The 12,869-nt window shown below is 42.4% G+C and overlaps 1 protein-coding gene across 1 annotated transcript in view; it reads right to left on the bottom strand.

Moving 5' to 3' along the window:
• Positions 1 to 2,300: 2,300 nt before the first annotated feature.
• Positions 2,301 to 12,869, bottom strand: part of LOC121439852 (LON peptidase N-terminal domain and RING finger protein 3-like) — a 188,102-nt gene continuing 177,533 nt past the window's right edge. The window contains exons 7-9 of the mRNA XM_041640464.1: positions 7,955 to 8,069; positions 4,627 to 4,748; positions 2,301 to 2,463 (exon numbers count right to left, since the gene is read on the bottom strand). Coding sequence (XP_041496398.1) covers positions 2,301 to 2,463; positions 4,627 to 4,748; positions 7,955 to 8,069 — 400 coding nt within the window. The remainder of the gene's footprint in view (positions 2,464 to 4,626; positions 4,749 to 7,954; positions 8,070 to 12,869) is intronic.

Genomic DNA, 12,869 nt, shown 5'->3' with positions numbered 1-12,869 from the left:
CCTTGGCCTAGATCACCATGCCTAGCACCCTGGGCTGTTTGCTAGAGGACTTCTCTGCGCTGATCTACAACTGTACCTATCCATCAGACAGCACCTGTGAGGAGAAAAGATCTGAACAGAATGGTAAACTGACTCTCATTTGTTGATTGCACACTATGTGCAGTGCTTTGGTTTCAATGTTTGTCCTTCTCAAAAGCTGGTGTTGAAATTGAATTGCCATTTTAACACTGGTCCTGCCTTTAAGAAGTGATCAGGCCTTGAAGGCATTGCCCACATGAGTGGATTAATTACTGCAAAAGTGTGTTCTTTAGCAAGAGGAGGGTTGGGCTTCCCTTCTCTCCCTTCCTCCTTGCCTTTCTACCAAGATGTTATCCACATCCTGGACATGAGAGCATATAATGATAGTCCTAGCCACAAAAGAGGCTGTTGGCAGGTGAACCACAAATTTGAGGTTGGCTTAGGCAACTTAGTCCTACCTGGTCTTAAATGAAATAAAATAGGCTTAGGATATAGTTCAATGGTAGAATAACTTCTGTGGTAGTCTGAACGCAATGATGGCCCTTTTAAGCTCATATGGAATGGCACTATTGGGAAGTGTGGCTTTGTTGGAGTAGGTATGGCCTTGGTGAAGGAAGTGTGGCAATGTGGAGGTGGGCTTTGAGGTCTCCTATGCTGAGGATATTACCCAGTGTCTGAGTCCACTTCCTATTGCCTTCTGACCAAGAGGTCTGCCTGTTTGCTGTCATGTTCTTTCATGACCATAACGGACTGAACCTCTGAACTGTAAGTGAGCCACCCCAGTTAAATGTTTTCCTTTAGAAGGGTTGCCATGGTCATGGTGTCTCTGCACAGCAACAGAAACCCTAACTAAGACACCTACCTAGACTCTGGATTCAGAAAAAGAAAACATTACTGTTATCAGATGCTGGCACATTGGCTGTAGGCATCACAGCCTTGATAACTGTAGGCATAAATGTCTATTGCCTGTGGTGGCTCACACCTGGAATCCTAATGTAGGGGAGGCTGAAGCAGAATTGCCATGAGTTTGAGGCAAGTCTGGGCTATACAGTGAGTTCCAGGTCACCTTAGGTTACAGTATGAAACCCTGGCTCAAAAAAAACCCTATTGCTTATAAATTACTTGCTACACAACATTATATTACAGTATCCCCAATGGACTTATTTGGATAGGAACCTTGTGTAATGCTTGGAGCCCATCAGCTCTCCCAATAAGCAAGACCAGCTAGGTAGGCATACCATCATGCCCACTTAACATACAAAGAAACTGGAGACAGAAAGGCTAAATGATTTTCCCAACATCAAAGGTAACTCCAAGGCCAGCACTCAAATATTAAAGTGGGTAACTTAGCTCTAGGGCTAACACTCTTTACAAAACAATTTTGTTTGTGTGTTTCTGGGTTTCACTTGTTTTTGAGACAGGCTCTCATGTATTGTGGGCTGTCCCTGGACTTCGCATGTAGTCATGGGTGACCTTAAACTTTGTTTTATCTTGTCTCCAACTCACTACTATTGGGATTGTGGGTGTGCAGCACTCCAGGTTTATGTACTGCGGAGGATCGATTCCCAGGCTTTGTGACTGACAGGCAAGCTGAGCTACAGCCCTAGCCTACAAGACAAGTTTTGCAATGTATGGAACCTGCTTAATGAAAGATTACCTCTGGGGTTACTTAAAATAGAACTCATACTATAAAGTAGGTATCAGAGGGAACGTGATCCTCACAGATGTTTGGGTGCTCTGAGCTGGCTAACCTCACGAACTTGGTTGATCCCACCACACGAAGCCCTCCGAAGTAAAAGAGAAATCCCCTTATGTTGAAATAAGGGTGGTGGGGCTGTGTCCCCAGCACCCCGGCTGCCTGGCTAGCTTATGCCCAAAATAACAACACACAAACTGTATTCATTTAATCACTGCTTGGCCCATTTCTATCTAGCCTCTTCTAGGCTAATTCTCACATATTAATTTAGCCCATTTCTAATCATCTGTGTAGCGCCCCTAGGTGCGCTTACTGGGAAGATTCTAGCCTATGTCCATCCTGGGTCGGAGCTTCATCGGGTGCGTCTGCCTGGGAGCTGGGAGCATGGCGTCTCTCTGAGGCGTCTGCTCCCGAGAGGAGAGCTCTGGAGTCTGAGCTCACTTCCTCTTCCTCCCAGCGTTCTGTTCTGTTTACTCCTCCCACCTATCTTCTAACCAATGAGGGCCAAGCAGTTTCTATTTATTTAACCAATGACCTTCCTCCATCACCCTTATACCTAACTTCCCTGTTCCCTAGGTCTCCTCACTTACCCTCTGACAGGATCTCCAAGGCACATGCCAAACTGTTTTGTGCCTGTCTCAATACATCTCCGAATCATCAGGCGATAACAAGGCTCAAAGATATGCAGGGGACAAGGGACAGTGGGATAGGCCATGGTGCAAACGAAAATAGGCACATTCTTAGTTAAGCTGTCGGGAAGAGAAGATGAAATGGATCTTAAACCAATGGAGCAGAGAACCGACAGGTTGGTCAATGTCACAGTATGTTTCCTTGGAGTAAGACAAGGAGTCATCAAAGTTTAATGGCGGATAGGGAAACATTGAAGTGCACTTGATTCTGTAAGGCAATTTCCATGATCCAAGTCTGAAAGCCTAAGCTGGCATTGCACACATTCTAAGTTTGTTGATTAGATCTCGATTACCATAATACTGTATTATAATACTAATACAGTAATACAGTATACTAATACATAATATAATACATAATGATGTATTATAATACTAATAGCATAGTACTATGCTGCTCCTACCTTTCTTCCCTCCCTTTCTCCCTCCCTCTCTCTCATTTGGACCACTTCAGGCATTTTGTTTGAGATATGAAGAAGAGCACTGATGTTATAAATGCACCCAGCTTTGCAGATGGGCAGTACCGCAAAGTCCTTACAAGCATCTCAAGTTTGCCACGTCTCTCAGAGACCATTGGAGCAGACCCAGCTAGGAGGAGTAGCCAGCAAGAGACCGCCAAGACAAATGTAGCCCAGTGATGCTCAAATGCTCATGGACATAAGAATAATTGGGGACCCTTAAGTCTAGATGACTGGACCATTACACCTTCAGAGATACTGATGCATTCCCTCTGGAATTGCGATGCAGGAATCTGCCTTTCAATAAATATCCTTGAAAATTCAGACACATGGCTCTATGGGGAATCCCCAACTGGGACAGCTCTTCATAGATCCTAGTCCCCTGAAGCATCCAGTAAAACTGGTGCAGGGACACTACATCTAAAGGGGCCAAGAAATGTAAGACCATCTGTATAAATCCTAAAAGGGGTCCAGTCTGAGATGCCTTTAAACAGAAAGCCCCTCAGTATGTACCACTATTTATTAGGACAACTTTGCATGATAGTTGAGAAAAGGACTCAGAGAGGTTAAAACAACCATTCTCAACCTGTGGGTCATGACCCCTTTGGGGGTCAAATAGCCCTTTCACAGTGGTTGCATATCAGATACTCTGCATAGCAGGTATTTGCATTATGATTTATAACAGCAGCAAAATTGCAGTTATGAAGTAGCAACGAAAATATTTTTATGGTTGGGACTCCCATGTTATGAGGAACTGTATTAGAAGGTCACAGCGTTAGGAAGGTTGAGAACCACTGGGTTAAAGACTAAGTGAAGGATCAGAAATGAGATAAAACTGTGCAGAGTGGTTTCAATATAAAAAAAAATTTAGTCTCTGAGAAAAACATGTGAAGTGAAGGCACATCCAGACAAATGGGACGCCCAGTTCGAAAGTGATCTCTTCCCAGAGGGCATAAAAACAGCCGTGATTTTTCCCTCAGGAAGCTGTTTTCCAGCAGAACGCTGTCAGAACTCTTAGGGAGGGCCGGGTAGAGGGCAGCAGCCAGAGGTGCAGGACTTAGCTGTTATTTCCTGCTTTTTTGCTAAGTGCATGGCACTCAGAGCCCCGGAAGATCCAATTATGTCTCCATTCCGAGCCTTCCCCTCTCATACTGTGCAGCAGAGAAAATACACAGCGAGTATAGGCACTATTGCCTTAATAAGTGCTTGCTGTGCAGCAACTCATTCGGGTCTTCAGAATAAGCCTACAATACAAGAGCTATCAGCTTCAAGTCACTGGCAAGGGAACTGAATCCCAGAAAGGTTGAATGGCATGTCCACGACCACGAAACACACTCCCTGATAGAACTGGGCCTTAACCCCAGGTGTGGCTTCACACCACTGTTTACCCAGCCATCACCCGCTTAAGGACTTGAAGGCATCTCCTAGCTGTCTCATGAGGTCTGCTGATTAAGCTGCCCGTTAACTCAGTCCAGCCCATAGCACGTACTTCCTAGTGCTGAGACGCATCAGGTGCCTCTGTGCTTTGCCGCTGAGCTTCTTAGGAGACATACTGGTAAATGTTTAACAACTGCTTCTGAGAGGGATGCGGGGGGGGGGAGGACAATTTGTAGCATTTGTTGACTTCCATGATGCAAATATTCTCCTCATGGCCATGTCAAGCTAGTAACGACATGGCATCATTGAACCAGAAGTTGCTAGGAAATGTGTCAGTTTTTGTGAGTGGACACACATGAAACGGAAGCCAGAAACATGCATTAAAACATACTTAGAAAGTTCTTCCATTTCCTCTTCATGAAGGCGCTTTCGTTCCCTGAGTTCTTCTGGCAGGAATTTAGCTATTAGTTCTTCCATTATTATGTTCTTGCTGTACTTTCTTGATTGAAAGCCCTAGAAATGGATCAAAGTAATGAGATAATATACAGTCCACACGAAAAAAAAAAAACACAGACAATCAAGTGTAGCCCAGATGTAGTCTGATGGAGACCAGACAGTAGTCAAATCATGCATGTGTTGTAATTTGGATTTGGAAGCTAATCCAGCCACAATATATGTATCTTTTGGATGTTAGAGTTATGATTTTCCTAAAAAAATTCAATTGAACATTTATAATTAAAAAATATTTTAACAAAAAATGTTGCATTAAGCTTTTGAAAAATTTCACAGATGTCATAAAGCTTTGGATTTGAGAGGTTCATGTCTGAACTGTATTTTTGTGTTTACGAACTCTATCTTGGAAGTGCTGAAACACAAAGGGTCCAGAGAATCAGACAGCTGTGTTCATGTACCCTTTGTTGCCTTGCCCACCTCCACTCCAATCGAATCCCTGGCTCCTAGATATTGCCAAGTCTCCATGTCTTAACTTTAGTTAAAATAGAAACCACACAAAAACTAATGGCCAAATACAGGTGGTTGTCTCATTGCCAGTTTATGTCACCATCTTAGGTATCACTGAAACTCAGAATCAGACTTAGGTTAGAATGTCCCTACCATATGCATACCCAGAGATCTAAGTGCAGTATGTATTAATAATATGGCCCAAACATTGAATGGTAAAATATCTTCTAATAGAACAGTAAAACCTTAGAGGAGAACTTATTATTTCAACTTTCCTAAAGCAATACAATCTATTTGTAATTGTATTCTAAATACTTATCCTTCAGGGACGTGCAGCTCTCACCCCTCACCGAAGAAGCTTCTTTTTGTAGCAGACAAAGACTAGTACAGAAAGTCACAACTGGTCAAAATGTAGATAACAATCCACTGTGGGCTGCTCATCCCCAATTGAACAACTACAACACAATCCCTACATGTAAGACTCAGGACATCACAGAAGAGGGGGCAGAAAGGCGGTAAGAGCCAGAGGACCAGGATGTGTGCTTCCTTCTCTATATGCCTGGAAAGTTGTACCCATAAAATCTGAACAAAAATACAATTCTCTAAACAAGGCTTGAACAAATGACATCCCCAGAAAACCTATTATTTGTGTAATGAGGAAATCCCATGAAGCTATTCCTAGATGAGGAGCTCCAGGCCACTAAAGGCTGCTGGGAGGGGAAGGATCCATCTTCCCCAGGGAGAAAGCCGTTAATTGGTCATTTAATATCAGTGATCAGCCCCAAGAGCACATGCGTATGAGCAACACTAACTGGACTCGGAAAGTCGTAGTTATATATTTATATGCACACATATATGAAACACTAGTTAAAGAATATGAGGTCACAAAATTGAGAGGGAGTGGGGGGGTCATAGGCAGGATTGGATGGAAGGAGAGAGGGAAAAAGGAAGTAAATACAGCACTCGTGAAATTCTCAAATAATAATAAATAAAAAATTAATATCTGCAGAGAATTGATTGTGGTGGGACTCAGCAGAGGGAGCTCCTAAGTACCAAATTGCTGGCTTCAGACAATTAATTTTGTTTCTTCCCCAGGAGTCTCTACTCAACAACTAACATGGCTGGAATATGTATCACTCTGTTAAGTGGTGGAAGTATGCCCCTGGATGAATACAGAGCTAGATGAGAATATCTTCGAGCCTCTGAGTCTGAGATCCCACGGCTTCTGCCTTCTGGATGCCTTATCAAGTACGGCCATTGCATGGCAACAGGCAAAAATCCATAATGTCCAGTCCCAGGTTTTAGGGGAAAGCAGTGCCTCAAGAGGTAGGCAGTCTACGTGGGAAAGTGATTCCTCTGCTGATGCTAAAACAAAACTCCAGGAAGCGGACACCCTAAAATGGTAACAGCGCTTTTCTCTAGAGGCTGAGCATATGGTAGATGTTTCTCCTTCTGTTGGTGTGAACTTTATGGTGTTAACTAACTCAGCATGGATATCTCATTTAAATAGAAGAACCATGAGAATCTTATCTACAATCAGGTTGTGAATCCCACGTCTTTATCTAAGTGAAGCTATTCCATTAGCGGTTTCCCATTCTCCTTCTCAAGGCTACCCTGGACGATGGCTTCGCTCTAGCTCCTTTTTGTCAATGTCAGAGGTAAGAGAGGCTCAGCATGCACTTCTGTGGGCCTATAAGAACCTATAAATAGGGGGGTTTGGAGAAATGGCTCAGTGGTAAAGAGCATTGCCTGCTCTTCCAAAGGTCCTGAGTTCAATTCCCAGCAACCACATGGTGGCTCACAACCATCTGAACTGAGATCTGGTGCCCTCTTCTGGCCTGCAGACATACACACAGACAGACTATTGTATACATAATAAATAAATAAATAAATATTTGTAAAAAAAAGAACTTATAAATAATCACTTTTCTTCATGAGACAAGGTCTATCCTGGGTGACTCAGGTAGACATTGAACTCACAATGCCACTGTCTCAGCTTCCCAAATCCTGGAACTACCAGCCTGCGTTGCCATTCTCTAGAGATAACCCAGCTCCTGCGGCCTCTTTTCAGGGATGATAAGGGGAAAGCAACAGTAATACTGTTTGTAAGCTGAGATCCTCGAGTCTCTGAAGGAAGGAAAGCAACATACATCTCTTTCTTTTGCTATAGGAAAGCCCATAAGGCCCACATGAAGATATACGCTTGCATCGTTAATTTTGATGACTCTCAAGTCCTCAAAGCTTGACAAGTATCTGCTGATAAGAGCGGTGGCTCCCGAGGAGTTGTCGAAAGATCACATTGACATCTGAGATGGTTCTCTGAGCAGGTGGTGGCTGGGGCCTACAGCAGCTGACCTCTTTAAGCATAAGTAAACATCACTGTATGCCGAAGTCAGAGCTATCTAGTTCAAGGATAGTGGAAGCAAAATTCACTCAAGATTATTGTTTATGCAGTGCCACAAAGGTACCAGAACCAAGATTTCTGTTTATCGTCTAGTTCATGCTTTTGCTTCTAACACAAATGAACTTCATTACTGAGAGTTATTGAAAAGCTAGATGTTGCCTCATTTTCCTGAAGGACTTTGTGGAGAGAGAAAGGATGTTTAGGAGACAGCAGAAATAAACAGATGGTAAGCGGGGGGGGGGGGGGGATGGGGGGAGGTATTTTGGCCAAGCACAGTACAGTGGCTTAGGACCCAGTTGAGCACTGAGTTAGTAAAAAATAAGTTAACACAACCGAGGAAGAAAGAGCGGTTTACCTGGAAAAGAGAATCTTTGCACAGTGGACACTTCGCGTTATGATCTAGGCATCTCTCAAGACACTTCATGCAAAAGGTATGCCCACAAGTTGTTGTGACTGGCTCATAGAATAATCTGAAATTTAGCAAATGAAATAGAAGAAATTTTAATGAGATTTCAAAATAAAAGATAGGGGCATTCATGGTTAAGTGTTCACAGAACTCTTTATCCAAACCTGAGGGAGGGCACTCTGTGTGTCTTATCGCCAGCATTTTCCTTTTCATTCCTGAACTATATGTAGAAAGATGCAGAGCTTCATATTTAGGGCATAACCAAATTATTTTGTAACATTAGCCTTTTCCTGTCTGGTCTAAGAAAAATTCAGATTAGTGCTCAGAGTGTCTGAACAGATTCCATTATTAAGAAAGTATTTGGCCAACCTGTTTACCAGAGTATACTGTAAGCACACAAATACGTACGGAGAGATAGCCACATGCATACACACACATAGACCATGTATACCATATTACAATGGGGGAAAAACTCAATTCGTTTGCTAACCTTTAATTTTTCCTTCATTTAAGTGACATTTGGTGCCTGAAGGTTCTTACATCTGTAACAAACATGCGCCTGCCTCTTGTGTGGATAGATAATTTTCCTAGCAGTAGTAAGTAATATGCTAACGCATTTACTCCTATCAATAGACATGTAAAATATGTGCATATATCTACTTACATTCTTACAAATAAAAGTATGTTTATATGTACCATATTCCTAATAGATCTTATTGCTTTCAGAAGGGAGGATTTTTTGTTTTGTTTTTTGTTTTTTGAGACAGGGTTTCTCTGTAGCTTTGGAGCCTGTCCTGGAACTAACTCTTATAGACCAGACTGGCCTCGAACTCACAGAGATCTGCCTGCCTCTGTTTCCCTAGTGCTGGGATTAAAGGCGTGCACCACCAATACCCGGCAGGAGGATGTTTTTAAATCAATCTGGGGAAACTGGGGACCCTTAATAAAAAAGTATTCTACACATTCAGAGATGCATAGATTTATTTTGTGTAAAGAGAGGTTCATCTGAAGCAGGACCAAGAGTTAGGGGACAGCTGGTGGTGACTATTAACTGGGGCTCAGCCGGATGATGGTGGTACACACCTTTAATCCCTGCACTCAGAAGGCAGAGGAAGGCGGATCTCTGTGAGTTCGAGGCCAGCCTGGTCTATAGAACAAGTTCCAGGACAGAAAGAGCTGTTACACAGAGAAACCCTGTCTCAAAAAAAAAAATTAAATAAATAAATAAAGAAAGAAATGAAGAAGAAGAAGAGGAGGAGGAGGAGCAAGTGGCTTTTACATTGAGCAAGATGAGACAAATCTTGGCCAGCTTCTTTTGACTTCCCACGAGTGTTCAATTTAGAGCAAGAGGTTGTGAGCCTTGTGGTATATGGTATCACACATATTTAATTAGAGGTCAATAGAAGAGGTCAATGATTTGAGAAGGAGGAAGGAGACACAGGAGGAGTTGGAGGGGGAAAGGGAGAGCTGAAAATAATGTAAACACAGGACTCAGAAATGATAGTCTCAAAAAATCAATTAGAAAAGAACTGTAAACATTTGCTGCACCTCAATACATCCCAATGAGTTATTTTATTTGGTTGATTTGTTTGAGGAAAAACTTGGCAAGCATCTTTCTAAATGCAATAAGGATATGCAAAAGGCTGAGAGCCAAGACACATCTGAAGAACAAGGATGTGGGAGGGCTTGCTTTACCAAGCATCAGAACTTATTATAAAGCTACGATGGTTAAAACAGTATGTACCAGCACAAGGAAAAATAGATCCATGGAACAGAATAGAAAGCTCAGGAATAGAACCAGGCATGGATTCTTGACTTATGACAAATGTGACATTTGCAAACAGGGCCACAGGAGGGTTTGAAAGCACAAACAATCTGTATAAAGGCTAGAGCCCCTATCTGGACAGAGACATGAAAGTGGGCCATCTTTTATACCACACACAAAAATCAATTCCAGGTGATGTGAAAAAAAAATAAATCTGAAAAGAAAAACAACTTCCAGAACGTAAAATCGGAGAACATCTTGATGAAACAGAGATGGAAGTAGAGAAAACTCAAAGAAACACTAACTATAAGTGAGAAGATCACTAATTTCAACTGCACTAAGATTAAGAATTTTTAAGTTCATCTAAAAGCATAATTAAAAGGGCAAGGGGAGAGTGCTTGCCATGCCCAGGTAAGAAAAAGCTTGTATCTAAAATATACCTAGAACTTGTAAGAAAAACACACCCAAAGCAGTAGGGAAAACCAATAACCTAGTAGAAAACCAGGCAAACACTGGCACACGCAAAAGCGGTGGCCATCCATGATATTTCTAAACTAGAGCCAGCCCAGCTAAGTACCCATCTAGAATAGAACGAGGAGACTGTGGTACACTCACACAACGAGACGCCGTGTGCTAATGAAAATGAACAAACCACTTACATGTTGATACGGACTTTAAAAGAAGAAACCAGACTGAAGAAATATACTAAAATTCAATCTAAGTTTTACAATTTAGGACAAATCAGAGTATACCCTTTACAGCTGCAAATACGCATGGCGAACTTATAAGAAGGAACAAACTAGAACTCAAGAGTGTAGCTTGGAGGTTACAGTAGTTACTTTTATATTGCATGCCTTCCCAGTGCTGGGATTAAAGGTGCACACCACCACTACCCATTCTTCATTGTTTGTTTTTTTTTTTTTTAAGATAAGGTCTTGTTCTATAGCACCATTGGCCTAAGAGCACTGGCAAGCCTCTTGCCTCAGTTTCTTGCTCGCTGGGATTAGAAATATGTGCTGCCTCCCCTCGATTCCTCACCCTTGCTGTTTCTCAGGGGCGGGTTCTCACTCTGTAGCTCAGGCTGGCCTGTGACTCCTAATTCACCTGCTTCAAACTTCTGAGTATTGGTATTATAGGCATACTCATGATATCTGAATACTTTTAGATATTATTGATTATACATATGAGGATAATTGATAAATTCTATCTACTGCTAATATACAAAACTATTTTTTCTTGAGAGCTTGATGATTGAGACTACTGCTCTTTTAAGACCATAAATATATTTATCCTGCTGTATTTATGGTTGTGTGCAACACTATTTTTCATTAAAATTAACTTTATATATCAATAAGTGGCAATTATGATAAACTATTTTACTGCTGAGGAAATTAAAATGCAAGCAGACGAGATAACATGCCCAAGATTACAGAGTTAGCTGGTAGACAGAAAGCTTGGGATGTATAATCACATCTGACTCCACAACTAATCTTCCTCTTTCGGTCTACAAGACAGCTAGGACTACATGTGTCCTTATATTCAACTGCATTCCAGCCACTCAGCCGACATCTGCCCGCCCAAGTGCACTTCCACAAACGCTTTCCTCCTTCCCTTTCTGTCACTCTCCCTCCTCCCTCTGCTCTGCAGAGAGAGACACACAAAGCATCTTACCTACGAAGAGAGAGAGGTATATACTGGGACGTCTGTCTGTCCTTTTTTCACTTAAGATAAGGGTTTTGAAAACACTTCAGAGAGACAGCTTTAAATCAGAGCAGGGCTGGCTTGTCTCACAAGAAAGCATTTCACATTATCAGAGCGATGTGGTAAACAATAGTAAGAAAAAAATCCCTTCCCTTAGATGTCAGTCCAGATAAAACGTCTGGCTTATCTGGAAAGAGCTATCTTTCCCCACCAGTGACAGCCTTGCACTGTGTTCTTTTGCTGTCAGGTTACAGCAAAGAGAGAAAAAGAAGCAGGAGGGAAAGAGAAGGAAAGGAAAGGAAAACTACCTTAATACCCAGTGACTTAGGGAGCTATAACAAGATTATATATAAAACTGACCCTTTTGCTCATCGCCAGATGGCATGGTGGCTGGTCACTATGCCACCAGAGAACTAGTTCAGATAGCAAACAGTCTCATTTCATATCTCAGAATACAGAATTATCGCAAAGGTATTGTTTTACAGAAGCCCAGAGATGAGCCCCAATGGCTACAGTGATGCATGCCAGATAAACCTCAAGGGGAATTTCATGCCCCTAATGATTGCAGGGCAGGATTCTGAGATGTGGGGGTCATTGGGGCAGACTTCCCTTAATGGAGTCCTTCCAATTCAGCAGTGTTGACTTAAAGACAGAAAAGGGTTTCATTATGTACTCTCCAATTACTCTTCCACTTTTTAGAAAAATAGGGCCTCCTGTAGCCCAGCATGGCCTTGAACTCACTATGTAGCCAAAAAATCACCTTGAACTCTTCACCTTCCTACATCGACATCCCAAGTGCTGGGATTGCAGTGTGTGCTGGCTGCTACCCCTGGCTTCCAGTCACACTTTCCACCCTTTCCCTGTGAAACTTACAACCCAATCTATTTCCTCTCTCGAATCAAAATGTATAAATTCATGCTTTGTCTCCCTTTTCTCCACCAGGGCTTAGATTTCAGTCTAGAATCTTGAACAGGTAGTACAAATGTCTAATTCACACCCAAGCATCTTGAAACTACCTGTGATTTTAGACCCGTGATGGTTAATACCAATTGCCAACCTGATGGATCTAGATTCACAAAGAGAGAACCCTCCAGGACACTTGTGAGAGATTGTCTAGGTTAGTCTGAGGTGGAAAGACCCATCTGAACTGTGGGAAGTGCCATGCATGGCCTGGGCTGGGATCTTGACTGAAAAGGAGCCAGTGAGCTAAGCAATGACACTCCTTAGGGCCTGTTTCCTGTATATTGGGAACTCAATGTGAGCTAGAGGCAGGGCTCCTGATCTTACAACCACACTTTGCCCACCTGCTGTTAGGCCTGCCTCACCATGAGAGCACCAACCCGCCAAAGGAAAGCCAGAATAAATACTTCCTCCCTGAAATTGCTCTGGTCAAATATT

Source organism: Microtus oregoni, unplaced genomic scaffold, assembly GCF_018167655.1.
Source record: "Microtus oregoni isolate MIOR12 unplaced genomic scaffold, Mior012 000063F_ref0000156, whole genome shotgun sequence".
Lineage (NCBI taxonomy): Eukaryota > Metazoa > Chordata > Mammalia > Rodentia > Cricetidae > Microtus > Microtus oregoni.
The sequence above is the reverse complement of the archived record's forward strand: the minus strand, read 5'-3'. Positions and strand labels throughout refer to the sequence as shown.